At 42.3% G+C, this 24,732-nt stretch overlaps 1 protein-coding gene across 7 annotated transcripts in view; it reads right to left on the bottom strand.

The window, feature by feature from the left end:
- The window catches only part of znf423 (zinc finger protein 423), a 178,922-nt gene that overhangs the window by 18,067 nt on the left and 136,123 nt on the right, over positions 1-24,732 (bottom strand). For 5 of the 7 annotated variants that reach the window (XM_024281572.2, XM_024281574.2, XM_024281573.2 and 2 more), the window contains one exon: positions 22,190-22,279. The exons of the other annotated variants lie outside the window; for them this stretch is intronic. In XM_024281572.2, the coding sequence (XP_024137340.1) occupies positions 22,190-22,279 (90 nt within the window). The remainder of the gene's footprint in view (positions 1-22,189; positions 22,280-24,732) is intronic. 7 annotated transcript variants of the gene reach the window in all.

Consider the following 24,732-nt stretch of genomic DNA (forward strand, 5'->3'; position numbering starts at 1 on the left):
TTCATCCAGATTAAGAGATTTTGAACATTTCAATGTTAATATTTTTATTCTCTAAGAACAATAAAGTAATAAAAGAGAAAATAAACTCATCAACTAGCTCTGTTGAAACCTTTGTTACATACATATGTTACAGGTGTTGACCCCTAAAGGTGCTGCAGGTTTTTGGGTCGAGAGGAGCGGCTGCATCTTCAGGGGATCGCAGGAGCATCCTGCAGATCTCTTGAGGCTCGTAAGACCACCTCAGTGGAGGTCATAAAAGTGGAGTGTACCATGTGGAAGCATTTGTGAGGATAATGTAAGCTGTACACTGATGATATACAGTCATACGGTGGCCTTACGCCACACTCTAGTCATTAGAGGCCTCTTAAGTCTCGTTTCCACTGAGCGGTTCGGTCCGATCCAGTAAGGAGCAGTATGGGACAGACAAGTTAATTCTGGCGAGCTTTTCTTTTTGTACATCATGCATAACAGGAGTTTAATGAAAGAAGATTGCGGGCAGCTAAGAAGAAAGAGAAAAACGGAATCGCTAGCTTAGCGCTATACTAATATCATCATCACTTATCAGCCAATCAACAGCAGCTCCCCCCAACTGTCCCGTTCCATGGAGCTACAACGGATTAGGGGCCTCAAGAGGTACGGGTCAGTACTGTCTAATAGGTCCATTTTACACTGGAAATGTTCAAAATACCGGATCAAAGTGGACCGTACCGTACCGGACGGCTCAGTGGAAACGGGGCTTTAGGCGCTGGTAGGACATCTGTAGGATGTGCACACAAACTACACTCTGATCGTCTCATTTCCTAAATTTTAACAGTCAAGGAGCGTGCACTGGTCACTATAACACACCAACGGACTCCTTACAAAGTGTGCAGTGTTCTGGAGCGTTGATAAAATTAAAAATCCAAACCTTTACTTTTTTTCTCCATAAACTTTATTGAACATTCTTTTAATTTACAAATGTTCACATTCAAGGTAACAGAAAACACTACAAGTACAGTGAAACCGGCACATCAGCATAAAACATTAACAAACCCGGGAGTTACAATGTATATTTGTAAACTCAAAAGTTAAAAAATATGTAGTTCTTTTAAATTATTAAAAGGCTTCAGATTTCGTAGTGTTTTATAACATTATTTAAGGTCCAGATAAAATAAATTAAAATAGAGTTTTGAATTTGACTGTTTACATTTGTGAATATGGAATTTCCCCAAAATAATAAACGATAAGATAACAGAAATTAAATTCTTGGATTGAACCTTTACGTGTCAGTGTTCGCTACACTAAAATGTGCATGAACATATTTTAAATTCACGGACTCAATCATCAGTCTACAATCTTGACATTTCCTGTGTTCCTCGTACAGGTCTACTCATGATAGATAGGGTCATTTTAAAGGGTTTAGATGGACCCGGTTTCTCACCTATCTGACATCTAAAAGAATTTCAGTTCTTAATCTGATTTCTTTTGGAGAAGACACCTAAAATTCCAGCTTTCTGCTGTTTTTTTTTTAACATTTGTCTCATATGCTGCTACAGTTGTTGGTTTCAGACAGCCTGCCAGGTGCAGATAGAAGCCATGGCTTCAGTCTCTGAGCTGTCCTACAGGCTTTAGGTCTGCCTGGGAGGCCAAACGCCTCTGATCTCCTTCATTTAAACTCCAGGAAGAAAATACGAAGACTTGGAAGAAACATCTGCTCACGGATAAGGAACAAAACACGCCACAAAAGCTCCAAGAAAAGTTGGATTATTACATAGAAATTGCCGATTCAGATTTAATTAAATGAGATTATGTCGTTTACACCAATAATCTGATCACTCCTTTAGATAAAGATCAGATGTTTGAGTATTTGTGTTTATTTTGGTGATTTTTAAAATAAATTATTTCCAAATTTTGCTTAATAAACGCTCTCTTTTTGCATATTAGGGACATAGAAGTGTAGGCCTCCACGTCTATTTTAGGACAACATTGATGACTTCATGGCCCCCACGGTGAAAGGCCAGATGAAGGTGGGCGTCACACACACAGTCACACATGTGCACCCCCCCACGACTGTTGTCCTTATCACCAGTGTAACATACAGGACCAACACCCCGCCCCCCCCTGCACATGCACACACGCGCACGCTGCAGGACCGTCCTGCCTGGAGACATCAGATGGTGTCTTTGCCGGGCCAATCTGCGCCCCCCTGTGGAGCGGGACACACATGCGCGCTCTGACTCACACAAACACACACAGAGTGGAACACAATCTGTGTCTTCTTCGCTTTCTGACACTTATCTCATGTCCTGAGCGTGCACGCGCTCGGCACAACTTCAGCTGTGGAGCTGCGGGGGATCTCGGGGTTAATAATGTCTTCAGTCATGCATCCATGACACCCATCCCGACACACACACACACACACACTCAGATTCCCATCTCTTTATGCCTGAAAGGCCGGCACAAGGGTGCACTAATCCCGTCTCAATGGCTGCATGCGTGCGCGTGCACGTGTGCCGCATGGGTTTATGTGGTCGGGACGGGGCGCCCCGCCGGCCCGATCCCAAACAAGCCCTTTCAGCACACGCAGAGCTCAAAGGCGGCGAGGTTGTGCGGGGCGCCAGTCTGTCCGAGGCACACTGAGGCAGATAGAGCTTCATTATCATTTAGCAGGAGATTGAAGCAGCAGGACACAGAGCATGGAGAGCTGAGCAGGGGGGGCCGCGGCAGCGCCTTCGATTGTTTCATACTTTCATTCCTCAGACGATTCTGTTTAACAGCAGAAAACTGCAGCGTGTTTTGTGGGGGGGTTAGGTGCAGCTCGCCGTCAGAAGCCAGGATCAGAGGATGCGTCTACCTTCATGTAAACACAATGACATGGTAGAAAACTGAAATGTTCACATTTGTTGGATTTATTTAGTAAAATCTTTGTAATAGTTTCATTGAGTGTGATCGCTCAGCGCTTAAGATCGGACCGACTTCCTGGTTTCTTCTTTTGCTGCTCATAAGAGCATAAAGTCTGTCAAATTGAGTGAAAAGAGCCTTAAATTGACCATATTTTTACACCCCAGTCGAGTCTTTCACCAACTTTAGGAGTTTTTCCAGCATTGAATTTTAAGATTTTTGACATACTTTCACTTTAGATTTCACTTCCTTACATTTTTTTTCATGTAAATTCTTGTATTTCTTAATAATCAAATCTTACTTTTTAACTTCACTCTCTTATGTGCAGCGTTTAAGTGAATCAATAAACCTTGATTTGATCAATCCAACTCAGATAATTAACTCAGAAAAACAGTTTTGTTTGCAGACTTAATAAAAGGTAATGAATTAAAGAAAGTGGGAATGTGCTCCATTTAAATTAATTAGCTGCAAACCTAAACAAAAATAAAGAAATTGGTTAAAGATCAATCAGAAAGTCTGAATAAATGAACAGGAATGTATTTTAATTCAGAACTTAAAGACCCACTCCTGTGAAAATTGTGTTTTTAACATGTTCTTGTGATGACAAATGAAGCTTAAAATTGCATTTTTGGGTATTTCTTTAGTCAAATTGTTGTGAATCAGGAGCTGATGAAAAAATCTCGTAGGAAAAAGTCAGAAAATCTCTCTGATGCATCCATCTGCAGACAAATAGATTCATGTACGTCTTTATTTTCCTCGTCTGAGCTGGCTCTAACCTGTAATGTTGGATACCTCCGATAATACTCGCCATTTTTGTTGCACCGCTGATGTTTGGTTGGGGGTGTGAGGGGCTGTAAGCTAGTGGGACTGGGCGTCGGGTCTACTCTGCTCTAGTCGTCCGATTGTCTAATGAACTCAGAAACTACGTACTAGAAAACTAAAGCTTTTAGATTTTGGCTAAAAACTGCATAAATTTAAAGGATTATTAGGAACACTTTTTAAATAAGAATACATTTTGAATTTTTAATAAATAATGATTTAAAAAAAAAAATCTTAGTTATTGGGGCATATCTGTTGAAGAAAATTGAAACGTTTTTTTCTGTATAATATTCCAAGTCTAAGTTTAAAACGGCTAATAAGAAAACTCTGATGACCCAGCACTCTAGCAGCATTTAAACGCATCATCAACACACAAATCTGAACTCATGAAAACTAACTCTGTGGCTCTGATCTGTGCGTAAATGTGGTTTTGTGTGTGTGAAGCATAAAAAAAATATAGTATTAACCTAATTAAATTTCAAGTTGTGTTTGTGTGTATTTTTAAGTTTTTGATATTTGAGTGTAAATATACAGTTTAAAGTACAAAGTCTCATTTCTTTATGTACAAAAGTCACATGAACATCAGTCAGCTGCACTAAAAAAATGCTAAAAATCTTTTATTTGGTTTTAGATTTTAAATTTAAAGTATTTAGCATTTTAAAAAATGCAAGTATAAATGGTAAACAAATTAATTTTAGAGATTTAAAACTGTCTAGGAAGATGTTCCACTCATGGTTTCATGTGAGGATAAATTAGTGATGCCACAAACGATTATTTTAATAGTCGACTATTTTTTTCAGATTAGTCGACTATCGGTTCATGCGGAATTTGTTTCTGGTATTAAAACAATATTAACCTTTTAACACTGGATCACACTTTAATATACTGTAAAATTTGAAACATTAACACCATCAACGTCATTCCAGTTGATTTTGAAGGAGAAAAGCGGCTCGTCGAGCCGCTTTTCTCCTTCAAAATCAACTGGAATGACGTTGATCGTGTTAATGGTTGAAAAGTTACAACAGAGCAGTTTACGTGACGGCAGAAAAAAAGAAAGGAGTGAAAGACACAGAGAGAGGTGTGGGGGGGCAGTGAGGTGCTGAGGGATAATTGGGCCATCCGGAACAAGGGCGTGGGGAGAGGCCTCCGACGCCTCTGCGTGTGTGTCCCATGAAAGAGCTCTCTTTTCTGACAAACGCCTGGTTTTGATCAGTGTGTGTGGGGACGGCCGTCCCCCTGCGAGACCCGGCTCGCGCACGAGCGCGTGCGCGCGGCCCATGGTGAGATGACAGAGTCGCCGAGCGTCCCGCCGTCACGCTTTGTCTCGCCGAGCGCATTTGATCCTGCTGCCGACACACACACACGGCCCTGGGAGGCCACGCTGGGACGGGGGACCCAGCAGAGACGGCGACGAGCCACAATGAACGGAGGTGAAGGTTAGCAGACTGACGCATTTTTGTGCACAAAAAAAAAAGAAGCACTTTTTGCTGTTATTTTATGACAACAACTAATCACCAGGATCATGCCACACGTCAGGTCTAACCGCTCTTCACCTGCTTCCTCCACAGAGAAGATCACAAAGCAAACAAAGCACAAAGAAGGCGTTTCATGTGCGCCTGCATCTGCAGGGACCCCGCCTGCAGCGCTCGGACTCGGTCATCAGAGATCGTCACCCGACTGTGGCTCAGAGCTGCGTTCACCGCCTCGTTAAAAGTCCTGAAGGAGAACGCCGCCAAAGGAAACCTCTGCTAAACTTCTGCAGCAAAAAAATGCTGCTGCAATGTTTTCACCTGGACGGAGAGTTGCCAGATCTGAATGGGAATTTCAAGCCCAAAAATGGGCATCAATTCTACCAAACTCAATAAAATCATCTGAAAACTGAATTTTTAACTGTCAATTTTCCAGATTGTAAATACCAGCCACTACTATCCATTCTACTATGTACATTGTATATATATTTATATTTGCTAAATCACTACATTTAAATGCTGTGTACTTGAGACACATGCAATGACAATAAAGTTGAATTCTATTCTATTCTTTTCTATTCTAATTAAACAGAATTATCAAAGGGGCGTGTTCTAATGTCCCTCTGTGACAACAGGGTTAAAAGATCCTTGGGAACAATTTTACGAAAGAATAAAATATGGTTCCAACATGGCAAGAATTGTATTGCAAAAAATCACAACTGAATAGATTTCCTTTGGTTGGAGCTGAGAGTAAACCCTTTTCTATGGGTGACATCACGCTCTCTCCCTTAGGTTCTCATATACAGTCAATGAGCTGAACCGCTGGATGGATTTTTGAAGCATTATGGGTACTGTAGTCAGGTGATTCATACATACAGTATCATTTGAATAAAGTTCGACTTCTCTGAGTGTAACATACGTTTGTCCTGCTCTCCAGCAGCTGTTGTCTATTAGGTCACTGCTACTCTCATCATCAGCCTCATTACCGTCACCTGCTCTGAACTGCATTTATTCCTCTGCTTCACTCTGCTGACATTTTGTTGTAACTTTTTAACTCACAATGTTGCCTCTTTGCTGCCGACCCTGTTTCTGCATTTGTAATTTGGACATTCTTTTAAAATGGCAAATATAACGTTACAGAATTACTAAAGTAATAACCTAATAAATATGAACATTTTACTATTTATGAATTCACTGTGTTCTGGTAAAGAAAATTGGAAGGTTTATAAGAAATTAAATAAAATACTTTTTTTCACATGAAAAATTGTTCAAATTCTCCAATCTACTGAGTCTTGATACACACTGTTTTTTTGCAGAGACTTCTGGGAAATTTCTATTGGATTTCTGGAATTCAGAAAGGTTACTAAATGAAGAACGGACAATATAAAACAATGAAGACATTCAGACACAACCTCAGAGATTGTGGATAGCGGTTTACCATTAGCTGGTCATTTTCAGCTGAGTGTGTCAGGTTAGCGACCTCATCGTTAAATATAAAACCTCCTTTTGCCGTCAGACACCAGAGAAACAGACATTTGTCCACTCCATGGAAACCACGTCCTGCAGCTGTAGACGTCTCGCAAAGCATTTTGGCAGATTTAAACTCTGCATTGACTGTATGTAGAGAACTGGACGGAGCCAGTGTGACGTAACCCATAGAAAATGCTGTACCTCTGGCTCCAGTGAAATGAAGCCAATTAGAACCCCATCTTGGAGCCAGATGGCAGTGTGATTGGTTTTGAGTTGGCCTGAATCAATGTTTCTATGGCAACTACTGTCGCCAATCATGAGTGAGCTTGTTGGAAGGCCACATCCCTTCCACTGAAAGCTGCTCGTTTGTGGTGGGGGCCAGCGGGCAAAACATGACTTTACTGAGGAATCTGATTGGTCCGTTTATAAAAGAAAAAAAAAAAAAACATAAAAAATTGGGATTAATTAAAAGATGTTAAGAAAAAGGCATCAGAGCAAGAATACTTATTCTGACTAATAGAATAGGTCACAGTCCAGTTCTATATATACAGTCAATGAAGCAGAAAGGTGTTGATTCTCAGCGGCTGAAGAAAGACGAACGACGGAGGGATACAAGCAGGAAATGAGCCTTTAAAAGGGACTGAATATGCGGATCAGGCAGGAAAATCTGAGAATTCCTGATTCCTTAAGTCCTAACGACTTTATTAGACTGGATGTAAGGGGGGGGGGGCACTGCGGCCAGACTCATCATTACAATTCCAATGCAGTACACTCCTCCTCATTGTTCATGCTGTCCCTCCACCTCATTCCCTCTCATTACCCGCCTCCGTCTCTCTGCTAATTGACCCCCCCCCCATCCATTGCATGGACACACATCCCTGAACCCTTTCGTAGTTTGGGGTGCCCCCGCCTTCCCACCCCACCTTGATGAGCTTCCCTCTGTCTCTGTATGGGGTCCCTTGGGGTTACCCCCCCACCCCTCCACCTCCATTACTACCCATCCATGCTCCTGTCAGCACCCCCCCCCCCATCCAACCGTAAAACTATACGGGGAGCGTGTGCGGGCGCAGCGGCATGTGTCCCCGGTGGCACGGAGGCCTGAACAACAAGCGGGGCGATTGATGAGGAGAGAGGCGGATGAAGGGAGGAGAGGAGCGGCGGGATGGAGGGAGCGGCACAGGAGAAAGGAAGGAGAGAGTAGCGGACGGAGGGAGAAGGAGGAGGAGGAGGAGGAGGAGTGTTCACCTCTCTAGGGGGGGCTAGCTCAAGGTGTGTTACCATGACAACCAGGGGCGAGTGCGCCGCTGGTGTTGGGGTGGGGTGGGGGGTGTTCGGATGCAGGGTAGGAGGGTGAGCTTGACCCGTCGGTAGTGTGGGGGCTGGAAAACACACACACACACACAAACACACAAACACAACCTGCTGCAGTGCTGGAAGGGTCCCAAGAGTGCCCCCACCTTTACTCGCCCTCACACACACACACAAACACACACACGGAAAGAATGCTGCAGTGCCGAGGTCCCGCGAGGATCCAACACCCACACACACTCTCCCGCCCTCCCCGGTCTCCATTTTCCCTCTCTATTTCTATCACTCTCTCCGAGGTGATTGTTGGATTTGTCATTATTTGCGCTCTCCTCGCTCCGCCATGCAGATTCCCGCTGGTTCAGATGAACCCGTCTCATCCTCACCAAGTCCACACAAATGTTCGGCTCCGCCAAAAAATGTGAAACACTCCAGTCACAGAGCAGCAAAGGAGCTCTGATTGACTTTCATTATCCACACAGCAGCACCGTTCAAAAGCTTGCAACCTTTATTTAAACGTCCAGTCTTTTTTTTTTACTTTTCTGTTCGACAATCAACTACAACAATTTATTTATGGATGGATTTCTAAATCTAAATCAACTGATGCTATTACTTTAAACCTCAAAAACAATTGTTTACGTGTCAGTAGATTTTAGCAGCTTCGATCAGTTCTGATCTTGAATCATATCTTCTGTATTTCAGAAGAGTAAAATGATGCAGATATTATGAAAAGAAACAGACTGACTGGAGGGGTTTCTGACTGATGCAGGTTTCACACTTTCTAGACTAAAACATTCCCGTCTTCTAGTCCAGAAAGTTCCATGAAGTTTAGATCTGCAGAACTGGTTAGTACCGGGGAAACTACGGCCCAGGGGCCACATGCGGCCCCTCAATCTATGTAATCTGGTCCGCCAAACTAGAATATATTATATTGATAAATCCTTAGTAATGCTTTATTTCACCAGTAATTATGGTCGTTTTTACCATAGATAATGAACTACAGATCCATTGACCTTTGCTCATGTGGCGTCGGAACATTTGTGGTTTTTCTGATGTTCATGTGAGTTGGACAGACATTTTTCCAATAGTTCAAACAACAAATGAATGCAGCATTTCTCTAAGTTAGCATTTTTTCCTTGAAGACATCAATCCATTGGTGCGCTTGGTCCCAAAATGAGAACAAAAGCCACAGTTTTGACTGTTTTAGAGGATTTATTTGCAATCAAGATTAAAGTATGTTTTTGTCCAGGTTATATGTTATTTCTTTGTCTTATTAAGTGGATTACCAAAACTTTTAGTGACCCACGAGTCAAAAAGTTTGCACACTCCTGCTCTATGGGTTCTAGGTTACGTTTTTTATTTTTTTTTTATAGACAATAAAAATATTATAAAGCAAGAACAAACAGACGTTTTGTGTGAATCTTATCCACCTGTGATGGCTGGCTAGATAAGCTAAACTTTAGCTGCATTGCCTTCAAACCAACCATAAAGAACTAAAGATGTTTGGAACCAGATCGTTTGAGCCGTTTTCTATCCAAATTGCTCAATAACCACCTAGTGGTTATCTGATGAACTGGTCTGGCTCATGTCTGAAAGTGGAGGACTGCTCCTGATGGTTACAGGTTAGGTGTGAATGTGTATGGGTGAATGAGGCTGTGATTGTAAAGCACTTTGGGCCTTAATGAAGGTAGAAAAGTGCCAAGTATACACCATTTACCATGAACAGGAACCACAGGGACCCAGTCAGAGGACGACTTTCAGTTCTGTTTTTTTGTCCAACCATCATACATAAGGAAACTCTAATAAAAGCTTATTTTTTTATTTTGACAATTGGTCGACATAATTATTGTTTTTTTAGTACTGTGATCAAGCCACACTGACTGAACATACCACAGATGAGGCGCTGTCCATTCAGTAAAACGGGCGAGATCATGAGCTGTGACCAAGTATAAGCCTAAACACTGATTTAGTTATGCTTTTAATACCTAAACTGAGCCAGAATTAAACAGTTTTAAACAAAACTAGATATTTGTTTTGATAAAAGGGCTGAAAACACTTCAAAGATGGCATTTAAAGGTGCCAAACGGAAGCCCCCCGCTGGTGGGAATACAGCAGCATTTCTATCGACTATGAAACTCCACAAATTACATTTCAGCTAATAGATTTGCCTAATGGAAGCAAATAATTTTGTATAAACTTGCATTTATCAAAAAAATAATTTGCGATTGGAGGAGCTGGTTTTTTGAGGCGTATCGAATTTGACATAATTTGCAAAACTGCAATGGAAACCTTTTTTTAATTAAATGAGTCACATGACAAACAACTGGTTAGTTGGCACCACTAGCGGTCCCACAGCATCACACAGCACAGAAAAATAGCTGAGTGTGTCATGCTGAATTGTTGGATCCACGGCTCCTCTGTAAAATCACCAACCACGATTTTCCAAAATCTCATCATCCGTAGCTCGCCGCTCCATGGCCTGAATAAGCCGCCGACATCTCCTTTGATGGATGATGATGAGCACTGGTGCCATGACAGAATCTTGAATGTATCTGCTGTAAATCAAAGTTTTGTTCACATCTGTCGACATGTTTTTAATTACTTATGGTGTGAGTTGATTTGTGTCTATTTGCATAATTACAATTTAATGGAAACTGTAATTACAAAATTGTGTTTTTTTTCCAACATTTCAAGAATTTTGATAAAGTTTTGCCCATATATGTAATGGAAACGCAGCTTGACGTTCTTATTTGGGACACTTTTATGCAGGTTGACTTAGTTTGAGCCCTTCAACAGTGTGTCATTTTTTTTTTTTCCTCACCAGAACTGCAAATAAGTCTTATTTTTCTGAGTTCCGGGTAAATTTAGTTAAGATTAAGATCAACTTTATTTATCCCCACAGGGAAATTCCATTGTAGAAGCAGCATAATAATAAAGAAATACACAAAAACACAGGAATCAAAACTCTTATGAATATATATACCCGCATAACTATATATAAATGTACACACAGCAGCGGAGAAAACTTTGCACATATACATGCATGACATAGGATAAGTTAAAATGGAACAAAACAGAGCAACAAGTTTGACAGAGCAACCGTTTTTCGGACACTTTCGAATGAAAGAGCTCCTCCTACTTCCTTGAAGACATTCAGACGTTTATGCCACCCAAAAAGCGAATATGACTTTCACAAAAATATATCTGTTCATGTGACTTTAACATTTAACGTGTCCAGTGCAAACAAGCCCTAAAGCTGAAAAAAAATATTTTTTAGTAGTTTCCCTTCAAGTGTGATTGATAAAGAAAGATTGCAGCCTGTAGCAACTGTTTCCAGTGAAAACTCCTGCACACACACAAATACACAAACAAACACACAGGCAGACTTTTTATTGGCAGACACGAGCAGCATATGGCGATGACCAGTTTGTGCACAAATTGAGCATATTTGTGTAGTGCACGAGAGCATGCGAGTCTTGGAAGGAGACCGTGTGTGTTTGAGTGAGTGTGTGCGTGCAGCAGCTTGGATTTTCCCTATCAGATTACATAACAGTAGGAAGCTGGAGCGCTCAGCCGTTTCCAGGCCAAAAGCCTTCCGACTGACACGCGCGCACACGTGCGCACACACTCGCTTCTCATGGTCGTCTCACACTTTCACTTTGGTGCGTATTACACAACACAACCTCATTAACTTCAAACACAGCTTGTATCCATCTCCAGATACTCACAACTTTGTGTTTGCAACAGTTTTTCCAAATGAGATTTAGGAAAAAGCGGCTGATTTGTAAACATTTTTGACGTTTATTTAAATCCTGAAATGAGTTAGTCGCTTTAATGAAATGTACTTCATGCTTTGACTCAAAAATGCATATATTTCTTTATTTTTAGGTAAATTTTCCTCTTATTTATCAAACAAAATTAAAGGTAAAGATTAGGGTTAACATAAACGATTATCTTAATAGTTGACTAATCACAGATTATTTTTTCCAATTAGTCGACTAATCGGGCTTTCACAAAGTGGATGTAAAACACACATCTTAACCATCATTAGCTTTAAACTAACTAAAAACTAGATATATAGCATTGCCTGTGATAATGCTATGAATGCTGTAATTTGGCCGCTGAAGATGCTAGTGACAATAGTTGAAAATGCTGAAATTTATAGCTGAAATTGCTAAAAATAATACCTGAAATCACTGAAGCTAATAGCTGAAAACTCTAAAGCTGATAGCCTGAGAAAATATTAGTTAAATGTCAAATTAGCCTAAAAAAATTACAAAAAGCCTAAGTTAGCCCAATCAGCTAGCATGTAGCTGAAATTCCAAAACATCCTAAAAAAGCCTAAATTAGTCAAAATAGCTAGCCTGCAGTTGAAATATTAGCTAAACTCCAAATTAGCCTAAAAACACAGAAAAAGCTCAAATTAGCAAAAATAGCTAGCATGTAGCTGAAATATTAGCTAAACTCCAAAATAGCCAAAACAACCTCTATAAATGCCAAAATATTCCAAAAAGCTAGCAGAATGCCATTATAACTTTCAACTTTACTACACTCTGACTCCATATAATATAAAGTAACGACTAATTGACTATTAAATTAGTCATCGACTATTTTAATAGTCGATTAGTCGTTGATTAGTCGACTAATCGTGGTAGCCCTAGTAAAGATGCTCCATCCTGGTTGAAAAACAAACATCACAGAAAAATATCATTTCATTGCTGCAAGGTAACACACTTTTTTGGTGCAGAAATGAAACAAACACACAGCCTTCAGCTAAATACGGAGAGTTCTTGGCCATTACAACAAGCTGAATTAACATTTTTAATGAGACTTTGATTTTGACAGAGCAGAGGTGTTCGGATCATTACTGACGACTTTTGAATTTTCTTATAAACTTACAAATAATGTATAACACACACAGGGATGCAGACACACACAGAGCTCTGTTTAGCCCATTAGCAGGGTTGAGAGTAATGAATGCAGAGAATATTTGTGTTTTGAATCTTAATTGAAAGCTCGCAAGTGGTCAGGAGGGAATAAGCCTAATCAGTGTGTGTGAAAAACGCTGCAACACACAAGCGCACAGGTACACATCGGGAAATGTGACGTACCTGTCCATCAAGCCAATCGCACACCTTTCATTTTTCAGCTTTTGCTGCTGTGTGAAACACAAGTTCAGGCCCACCTCCAAACACAGACAACATCTTTGTTAGTTCTGCAGGGGGTCTGCGTTAAAAACATCCAAGATATTTACATTCTCACATCTCAAAAGCATGTGTTCACCACTAATCACCACGGCAACAGCAATCAAGGCTCAGATCCGGTCGTCAAGGTGATCAAGAGCAGGTCGCCCCTGGCTGCTTCTCTTTTCCTCTGAGTGATTGGATCCTTCTGTAATTTAAGGATTTTGATCTAGAACTCTGACACAGACCAGTGTTGGGAAAAATAACCTGAGATGGTCAACCACCTGACCTTTGATGACCCCGAGTAACGACTCATTTTTGTTTTGGGGTAAAAGTACGAGCAGGAACACTTGTTTTCTGTACTGGAAAAAAAGTTATATTTTCAATAAACTTTATGTCTACAAACAGCCAGATGGACACAGAAAAGTTTGAACTTTGATTAATGTGGACATAAACAGTCTAAAAAACAAAGAAACAAATGAGACGGACAATACTTAACATAATCCCCAGGATCCTGAACAGCTAGTCAAAAGTGGGAAAAGGATACTGACCGGTGTTTGCTCCACCCACCCAAACTATGTGCCAGAATTAGGTGGGACAAAGTCAAGTGAGTTTTTTTTTTTTTACATCCATTAACCGGCAGGTCAAAGAAACACACCTCCTCTGATGAGCATGCGGTGGGTCGTCCGGGCCCGTGGAGGGTCTCAGACATTTTATGAGAGAGCAGGTGCCTAGCAGTTCAATGGAGGCTCGTATGGTCACCTTAAGGGACGTCATGAAAATGGAACATACTATTGTCGTGTGTGTTGTAAGTGTATCGTGAAGTATTCATAAGGATAATAGAAGTTGCATGGACTAACAACGTATTGGTGATGCTGTTGTGCGGTGCCCTTATGCAACAGTCTAGTCCAGGAATTGACAAACCCTTTGACTTGTGGACCACAAAAGGTTCTAAAATTGGACAGAAGGGGCGTAAAAGGTCCAGATGTGTGGCACCTTTTCATAAGAGAAAGAAATAATATATAATCTGGATGAAAACATTATTTAATCTTTTTGCAAATAAATGTTTGTATTTTCTAAAACAGAACGTTTTAGAGTTCTGCTTGGACTTTTTGGAAAGATATGACTGTGGCTTTTATCCTCACTTTAGTGCCAATTGCATCATTGGATTGACGTACAATTTATTCTATTTTGGCGGACCAGATTACATAGTTTGAGGGGCCACATATGTCCTTCAGACTGTAGTTTGCTCACCTTTGCTCTAGTCGTTAGTAAGGTGCAAATACTGGCTCCTCACTGACCAGGAAAATGTGCAGGAGATACGTCAGTGTCTGTATTATGCCCACAAAAACTACGCTCTGATGGTTTTCTTACTAATTACCAACAGTGAGGATGTCACACAGATCACATGAACAGCACTTGTGTAGTGCACAGGATTTTGGGGGAAAAATCCACAAGTGTCTACATCTCCCCTTTGAGTGTTATAGAGGTGTTCACTGTAGCCGCAGCCTGCTTGTGAAAAAAAATGTACAGAAACATTTTTGCTCTACTGGATCACAGAGTAGTCTACAAACTTGATATTTTGTGTGGACCGCCTGTATGGCCCCTTTTTTGCCCGCAGACAGAACATATCTACTCACTGGGGCAATTGTGACGATGGCTTTAGATCTGGACATCCGAATTAAAGGTGCAGAAGTCCCATCTTGGAATCATCTGCTGAAGGAACCTCCTAATCGCTTCAACTGTCAGGGAAGAAGCGGGTTTAGAGAGACTGAAGGGTGTTCTAGAAATGCTAAACTGAGATGCTTGATAAGAGTGACAGAAATGATTTCATCTATAAAAATAACAGATTGTTAAGAGTTTATAAAAAAAAGATGAAAAACAAAACGGTATTTCTGGTTCAGCAGAACCAATCAAAGGTTGAAACTCGTTCTGACTGGACGTACGCAAACAGGTACCACAACATTACCAGACAAACGTTTTCTTTATGGACTAAAATATAGGAGAAATTTGTATGTATGTTTATGTAGCTCTGACTAATCCGACCCTGCTGTTTACTGGTGTCTGAGAGTGTGTGTGCACCAAGTCTGTCTCTACTATGTGTGTGTGTATTTCTTTAATCTGTTATCCCAGGGGGAGTCAGAGGGAGCTCGCAGGCTTATCCTCCCTGCATCTCTGCATCCAAATACCACTAAAAAGCCAATCTCCATTCCACAACAACAACATCAACGCACACATGTTCAAACACACACACAGGCTCACACAGAGGAGAGGGACCTGAGGGACACGCTTAATTTTCTATTCACCAAAACCTAAATGCACCTGTCCTGCACACGCAGCGTTCGCCGTCTGCAATCATACCTAATAAAGCTGTAAAAGATCTGATTAAAACAAAACCGGAATCGTTTTTGAGCTGAAATTTAAGAACGAGATTTAAAACAAAGTAAGGAAGAAAAGAGAAAGTGAATTTCACACACTCTGTGTACTGGAAATCTGATAGAGGAGGAAGGAGGAGCAGAGCCAATAAGAGCTCACAGCAGGATGCTAATAATGCAGCTCCAGCTGTTCCAGTTAACCTGCAAACTGCCCATCTGGACCCGGAGAGGAGAGGAGGGAGAGGAGACGATGAAGGACTGAAGGCTTCTTCTGTCAAACATCAGAAAACGCTCCCGTTTCTGCAGCCAGGAGATGAAAATCCGACTAGAAAATGGCTCGTTTTCACAAAGCGTGGACCTGCAGGGACGCACGAGCGGACACACAACCACACGGCGAGTGTGACCTTGGTCCAGCCCGTCTGTCTTTGCCCCCTGCCCTGGCCAGCCACATCTCCCACCGAGTCACCCTTCCTGCCGCTCCCTCTCACACACAGACACGCTTCGCAGTGGCGCTCCGATCCGTGCCAAACCGAGCCACGCTGTGGCCATGAAAGCGCCGCAACACACCCAGAAGAACAGCAGAGCGGAAAGCGAGAGGAAGAGCGGATCTTTTTTATCGATTCCAAAAAAACTCACACACGTTAACACACACCGGCTGCCCTGGAGCGCACACACAAACACACAACCATGCTAATGAAGACACTAAATCACTACCAGGTCATGAGTGGGAAAGCCTGCCAGATACCTGCAACCGTGGCTGGAGACCTCCATCACCCACACAGCACAGTGTGTGTGTTTGTGTGTTTGTGTGGGTGGTGCAGACTGAGCATGCCTGTTGGCTGTAAACATGAGTGCAAAAAAAAGCCTTAAAAACTGTTTTTATTTCATCACAAAATGAAGCAAAACTAAAAAATAGTTTCTGTTTTTTAAAAGAAAGAAGTCAGACTTTGTATTTCTGACTTCTGCAGCCGCTCCGCTCCCGCGGTTTGCAGCCCGCAGGTTCCCCACATTGTTCGGCAGAAAAATCACGCCGAAGGTTTCTTTTCTGTTGAAACGTGCAGGACTGAAGGTGCGGAAAAACTTAAGAACAGCTAATCAAGGCGACGTTTGAGAGAAAAGGTGCGTCCAGCTGCGTGGAAAAGGTAACCACAAAGCCTCCAGGAAGTACAATCAAGCCTGAAAGGCCGGCAGCAGCGCCGGGAGCGCCGCACATCACCCCATCCCGGCCTGGCCGGGCCCGGCGAGCCGCGTGACCTTGTGAGATTGAGCAGCAGTATAATCTGATTACGTCCAATTACGGAGGAATAATTTTGTCTCTGGGGCTTCGCTAATTACAGGTGTGAGTTAAAGGATTATGTGAGACACCAACACAGAAACTCCTCAAATACTGAACTGATTAGCTAGACCAACACTTCAAAATGTAAACAAAAAAAAAGAAACGCTGCCCTGCAATTTCCTTTAAGAAAAGATCATTATTGTAAAACAAAAATAGTCAAAATTTGGAGATTAATCCTAATGAATCCCCCCTCCCTGAGGAGTGGGGCAGATGATCAGGCAGAGGCCTCATCTGCTCTAAAACCGCTGAAGAAAACCGGCTTCCAGCACAGAATCATAACAGCCTCTTTGTGGCTTCGCACAAACAGATTTTTTACTTGTGTCAGCCTCAAATACAAACAAATAAATAAATAAGCACAACGTCATTAATTATTCTGAGGCAGTGATCAAAAATACATGTGTTTAGAGGTTTGTGCTTTGGTGTGCTTGAAGACTTCTCTGCAGCGTCCCGAAAGAAAAGACAAAGAAAGAGAGAAATGTTTGAGGAAAAAATGAAGAGCAGAAATTGGTGTGAAAATGGGATTAAAAAGCATTTTTAGAAAAAAAAATTGGTGAGGCTCTTTATGTTTAGGCTTAGGGTAGACAGTGGGCGGAGTCATCTGCTCAGTAAACATGAACCTGCACTTTTAAGTTTTTGAGGGGAAATCAAACAAGTTCACTCTGTTTTAAAAACTTTTTTTTCCTGCTGCTTGTTGCTTTGGGGGAGTAATACACACAATTTTTGTTTTTAATCATATGTTTGGTAAATGATGGGGCAGCAGGGTGGTGTAGTGGTTCTTGCCTCACAGTAAAATGGTCCTGGCTCAAATCCCAACTGGGGTCTTTCTGGGCTTTTATGTTCTCCCCGGTCCAAAAGCAAACTTCATAGGTTAACAGTATCTCTAAATTGGTGACCTGTTCAGGATGTGCCTCATCTTTAGGTTCCAGCAGGTTTTGAAGCTGGATGGATGACGGTTTTCTAAAGGTGATCTACTATTTGGTTTAACAGACAGTTAAAGGGTTAATTTTCTCTCCCGGGATCTCCAGTCCGTTAAAACTGACTGTTGCGTACTACGTTCACATGGGGCATATAAACTGGTGTCAATGCACGTTTTGGGCTATAAACTTTTCTAACACCTTTTCAACATTTTGCACCTAATTGTCCACCTTTCTCTAGTATCTTCACTTATTTATTGTTTATTCACATTTACTAGGGTATTTTGTGGACTTTCTCCATCGTTATGGTTAGATCTCATCCCCATCAGTTGAGGCCCCCACCCATACTGTGACCCAGATTCACACGGTGCTGGCTCTGGTCCTACCTGGTTGGAAGTGGCTAGCATTCGCTGGGAGTGGTTGAGAGCGGGTAGCTTTTGTTGGGGGTGGGTAGTGTTGGTTAGAAGTGACTGGTGCTCATTGGGAGTGGTTAGCGTTCGTTTTTTTTTAGTGATTAGCATTCATTGGTAGTGGTTAGCGTTCGTTGGGAGTGGTTAGTGTTCAGTGGGAGTGGCTAGCATTCTTTGGGAGTAGTTAGCTTTTATTGGGAGTGGTTAGCGTTGGTGAGAAGTGACTGGTGCTCAATGGGAGTGGTTAGTGCTCATTGGGAGTGGTTAGTGTTTGTTGGGAGTGGTTAGCGTTTGTTGGGAGTGGTTAGCGTTCGTTGGGAGTGGTTAGCGTTCGTTGGGAGTGGCTAGTGTTCATGTGTGTCTAGTGTTCATGCTTGGCTAGTGTTCTGTGTATGTGGCTAGCATTTTGTGCATGTAGCAAGCGCTCTCTGTGTGATGCACCTTTAAAAGTAAATACTTCTTAGGGAAAGAATTTTTGTTCTCGGGCTGGTGGGTGTTATGGCTGCAGATGTGTTTTAGTCTTTTCTTTTGTGTATTTTTTTCTATCTGTCAGAGTGGGACTTCTGTGTGTTTGTGGATCTTTGTGTGCCTGTCTTTTCACTCCAGGGGACCAACTATGGTTAAAGTTGATCCTGCTTAATGGGTCCATTTTATAATGGAAACACTCAAAGTAGTGGTCTGGTCTGAACCGCTCAGTGGAAACGAGGCATCTACTCAGCCTGCGTTGTGTGAAGGTGTATTTTCAGAATGGGACTATTGATGATAGCTAAAAGTTCGAGACGTCTGAGCTTTCAAAAGTGAGTCTAACATCCACACAGCCAGCCTCGTGTTCACAGTTCTGATTGTCCTCTGTTTGACTTGAAGGAGTTTGTGTGCAGAGACACCCCCCCCCCCCCCCCACCACATAAACACAGAGATGTGTAGATATTCCCGAACGCTCAGGTTTACCGCGGCAGCTCCGTCTCTGTAAAGGCATCATGTTATACCATTAATTACATCTGACTCCTGTGTGAGTCTGCGACGCGTCCCTGCAGGCTCGAGTAGGAAAAGTGGGGTTCAAAGACCCCCCGCTGCAATGCTAAATCAATATTAATTCATGCATACACACGTGCGCACTCACACAGGCGCACACACAGATCCAACAAAGGGATGCGGTGGTTGGAGGGCATCGCTGCGCTCCTCTCCTTCCTCTCCATCCCACTCTCCAAACTTCCACGGCTTCATCCTTCTCTCCCTCGCCTCCGCACTCTTCCTCTCTGGATTTTTGCTGTAGCTCTTCATCTTCTGGATGCACAGTCCTCTGACACTGCTGTACATTTAACTGTGCTTGTTCTCTCATTATTCACCTCCTGCTGTTGTTCCTTAAGCTAGTCTGTTATTTCTTCATACTCGCTGCTGCAAGCGCGCAGTTGGAGATCCGAAGCTTTCGGGATGGACCATCGCCTGTTTGTTTAGCTCAGTTCCTGGTTCTGTTCCGCGCTCATTTGAATGTGAAAATCTTTATTTTCATTTGTTAGAACCTCATGTGCATTAAGGATAAAATTCAGAACTTTCCCAGCAGGATTTAAGAAGAAGATCAAATAAAAGCAAATTACATCCATTCCTTTATCAAATGTATGCCCCAAACCACAGTTACCCTAGAAAACTCATCTCTCAAAGTTTTTGAAAGTAAAAATTGTACTTGATATGACTAATCTGTGCTGTCTACCTGACTGTAATATACTTGGATCCTTGAAACTGGTTGTTTTCTTGTGGCAATTATGGCTTTACATGATTGTCTGACCTTATTTAACCTCTGGAACCTTTTTTTTTAATCATACAGAGCAATCTTGAACAAAAATAACCAGTATTTATATTTGGACTGCTCACTTTTTTCTATAAAGTTAAACGCTTGTTGTAGCTGGAGCAGACAGAACCTGCAAACACTAATATACAGAGGTACCCCGCACTACAAACGCCTAATACAGACTATTAAATCTCTCTATTGGCTAGACACACCTGATCCAGGTAATCAGCAGCAGATGAGGCAGGGTTTCTGGAAAACCAGCAGGACGCTGGCCCTCTAGGACTGGATTTGGACACCTCTGGCCTAGTAGACTGTAAAGGCCTGTATGACTTTGAGAAGAAACTTGCATTAAACATGGAACTAAACATGGACAAAAAATGGAAAGTGAAGCATTACTCTTGTTGTTTTAATGACATTTTCGAAGTAGTGTTTTAATAACGATTGTGAAGTTTTTAACCAAAATCCCACAACCTAAATCTCTTAAAAAGACATTTTCATGTTGATCTGAAGCCTCTGTTTCCAAAATCTCCTCTGATCATGGTAGCTCTGTGTCTCGCTAGCGTAGATTATCACCGCTGCTACAAAAAAATGTCTAGCAGTATCATTTTGAGCCTGGACCAAACTTTCATTGATTTACAATCCTTTCCAACTGCGGTCAAATGAGCCGCCGTTCACATTTCCGTGGTCACATCAAGAAGCTCCGTGGAGTCTGGTGGAGATTTTCCAGCGTTCTCAGTCCTGCTACCGTAAGTATTGGATGAAACTCACACAAAAAATCCAGTGATGCTGATTTGACCACAGAAATTTGAACGGCGGCTCATTTGACTGCAGTCAATGTGAAGATGCCATCTTCTCTTCTCCAGAACCTGAACTAGACACTAGGAACAGATGAGGGTTTAGTGCATGTGCAGCAGAGCTTTTCTGATGTAAAGAAGGCTCATTAATTCAAACAGAGCCTGTTTGTGACGGTTTGATTGACAGATTTAAAAGGAGAAATACTCAGAAATGCAAAAACAAAAGGATTTCTTATAACATTTTTTCTCTTTCATAAGAAAAATGCCACATAAACATGTTAAAAACTCAAAAAACACGATTTTCATCATTAAGTGTTTTTACCAGTAATGCAACGATTTACTAACAAAGTAAAAACAAAAAACTACAAATTCAGACATTGTACTTTTGCCGGCCTCGAGGGCTGGCCTCCTGCTGGTTCCTCAGAAGTCTGGCCCTACTGGCTGGTGATTACCTGGATCAGGTAAACAGCAGTGGAAAGCTACAATGGTGAGTTAGTTGGGAAACCTGCAGGAAACCCGGCCCTTGAGGTTTGGATTTTGACACCTGTGCACTAGACGCAACTCGTGAATCTTGATTTTTTTATTTCTCTTTGACTTTAAAGACGTTGACTCAAGCACAAAGGTGCAGACACTTTTCTCAGGAGCTTCATACTCAGCAGCAGGGATGAAGATGACAACTCCAACTGCATCACCAGAAAAAGCAAACACACCTTCCTTGGTAAAGCAGGTACAGGCCGACAGGTTACAGAACTGATGTTTCCCACCCCAAATTCAGCTTCAATGACCAAAGTTTCACATCACGCCTCTATTTAGTTCACATAATCCTCCACCTGAACGCCCCCTCCGGCAGGTTGCAGGCATGTAGGGGGTTAACCGAAACGCCTCACTGTGGTGGTCAAAGTGGTTCAAAAGTTTCCAGCACAAACTGGTCAAGCTGTCAAACAGGCGGGTTCACTTTGTTGTGTCAAACTGTCACGGCGGCGTCCCGACTCTACTGAGGGGGCGTCGGCCACATCGCTCAGGACTCTGCTCATTCAACGGTGCATGAACGCCAACAATTATGGGTTGAATCATGCATGCACACTTGCTTGCATTAACTGGAGCGCACACACGTACACACGAAAATAATTGACTAATTTGTTGGTACGCAACAGCTGGAGTTGGAGTCACGTCGCCTCCGCCCGTGTCGATTTTACTAATTGCCTCTCCACCCAACCATGCTTGACCAAACATCACCTCATGGCTGACTTCATAGCCGAGGCTGTGCGTGTCTTTGTGCGCCAACTCCTCTCTTTGTCCTCTGTCACTCTCCACATCAAAATAACATCTGTCAACTTTGGTACAAATACACCTGACGGACGCAGCTGATGTCAGGACACACACACACACTAACACACACACAGGTTTAAAAGTCCACCACTGTAGCTGAAAAAAACGAGGATTTTTACTTTGTTTGTGTCTCACAAGAGCACATCTGGGTGTGGTGTGATCCCTCCGCTCCAGATGTGTGTTTTGAACCACTGCAGGCGACACCGCACCTGGACACCGCAGACACACAAAAACAAATGATCCATGTCAGCAATAAACAACCCAAATCTGCAAGTTTTGCTGGATTTTTTTTGTTTGAGTTTATGTGACAAATGCAAACAAAATTGTGCCATCGTACTCCCAAATTGAGGAAATGAGTTAATTTCCTTAATCTTGGTTATTTTTTTTATGCAAATGTCGGAGCTGCTACCTGTGTGGCCCCGGGAAGCCAAGCTGAGGACCCTCCTAATGACTTTATTGAGCTAATTAACCATGATAAGACATCCAATCAGCACACAGGCTTCCTGAAGGCTCTTGTTAGGAGCTAATTAAAGAACCAATCGCAGCAGGTGAACGCGGTGGTGCTGTGTCGCCGTGAAATAGCTCAAAGATGGAAAACAACAGTTCTTTGCTGCACTTTGGGGGAATTGTGTCGTTGTGTTGCCAGAAACACTGAAGTGGAGCTCGACATGGTTGTAGATTTGGATTTTTTTTACCACAAAGATGCAGGACTTATAGACCCACTTCGATAAAAATGGTGATTTTAACGTCATTTTTCTCACGATGGAGGACATTTCTAAAAAAAAAAAAAAAGCTAAAGACTGAGTATTTCTTTATTCAAACTGTAGTAAATCAGAAAGTGGTGTTTGAAAACGCCTGTAGCAGTGATGTAGATGCTACAATCAGTGGGCTCCGCTGTACGACTTCGTTTTCCTCGTCTGAGCTAGCATCTGGCTGAAAACTGAACAGCTGGATAGCTCCAATATTGCTCACTAATTTTGTTACAGAATTTTCTTGTTGAGAAAAGGATTCAGACTGAAACTTTTTTTTCCGGATTATCGAGGAAAACGAACTCTGGTTCACTTTAGGTGACAAAATGTGTCCAGTCTGAACACACTCTTAAGTTGGGGTTGTGAGGTGCTGTAAGCTAGTCGGAAAGAGCGTGAGCAAAAAAAAAAAAAAAAAAAAAAAAACTTAAAACATTTAAAAGTTAAAGTCCCAGAAGTTGTCACGCACCTAGATGTTCGAAATGTGTTCTCTGCAGTTGACCCATCTCCTGGGGGGAGTGGTGAGCTGAAGACACAGCCGCTCTTGAGAACCATTTAGTGGTTTAACCCTCAGTTCAACCTCTTGTGTCAAACTAAAGCTGATTTGTAAATAAATGTAGTCATTTACGGATGCAAGATTTGTTATACTTTTGTGTTAATGTTCAGCTATTATGCTTCTTTTAGGCATCCTGTAAATATTCTTCTTATCTTTTTCTGAATAATCTTAAATGTTTTATGGGATTCAAGAGCAAAAGAAGAATTTATTGTACAGGGAAAGCCGTTTCCTTACTGTGCAGACGGCAATAAACCCTCTGAATCCTTGAAACTGGGAGGCACTGGGTCCCATTTTCAGTCTTTGGTATGACTTGACTGGGATTTGAACTCAGACCTTACAGTGTCAGGGTGGACACTGTACCACAAGACCACCAAGACGGTAAAAGGATGATGGGAATTGAGGGGAGGCTTCCTCCGTGCCAGCAGTCCCACCAAAAACTGAGAGGCTGACGAACTACCGACGCTCTGCAGAAACTATGTTCTAGAAAACAGCACAGATTTTCTGATTACGGTTAAATATGGCGTAATTATAACTAATAGTCACTTTTGAAATAGAGTGGGACTTCAAACGCCTATTTTGATCTTTAGTTAAGTCTAGGTTTAATTTGATTTAAATGCATCAAAAGATCATTTATTGTTAATAACTAATCAAAAATATCTTTTTGTGTCTTTGATTCTGCAAAATCAAGTATTTTTGCACGATTGAATGTGTGTTTTCTGTGTTTTCCTGCAGTCTTTCTCTCCTCTGTCCTCCTCTTCTCTCCCTCCTCATCCCTGGCTTCCAGGGGTACGGTTCATGCAGCGAGGAGTCCTCGCTCCCTCTCAATCTGGGCTCCACGCTGCGCCGGTTTAATTGCAACAGCACCCCTGTGTGCCGCTCGGGCCCTGTGTGTGTGTGTGTGTGTGTGTGCGCGCGGGAGCAGAGGCGGAGACAGAGACCTCCTCCGAGCGTTCAAGGATATGCGGCAGGGTGCCCAGCCACCTTCCTCCCTACTCCTCCACCTTGTTTTCCATTTCCTCTTCTCTGCTGCCCTCCTCCTTTTCTCCTCTCATCCGCCCCTCCGCCTCCATCTATAGCCGCCACCCTCGCCCCCCCTCGCTGGCCTTACCTCCTATGATGCCCTTGGAGACTTCCTGTCAGAGCTCCGCTCCTTAATCAGCTGTCAAACACCAAACGCTCCCGCATGGCTAGCGTGCACACGCATAACGTACACACAGCAAACACACTCACACCTCCTCCCTGATCAACATACTTTTTCCTTGAATTACTCTGGATGTAAAGGATTTGCAGGGAAACACCCACTCAAGTGCATGAAAGTGTGTGTGGTTTATTCATTTATTCATCACCTAATGTTGTGCAG

This window comes from Oryzias melastigma, linkage group LG6 (assembly GCF_002922805.2).
Source record: "Oryzias melastigma strain HK-1 linkage group LG6, ASM292280v2, whole genome shotgun sequence".
NCBI classification, from domain to species: Eukaryota; Metazoa; Chordata; class Actinopteri; order Beloniformes; family Adrianichthyidae; genus Oryzias; species Oryzias melastigma.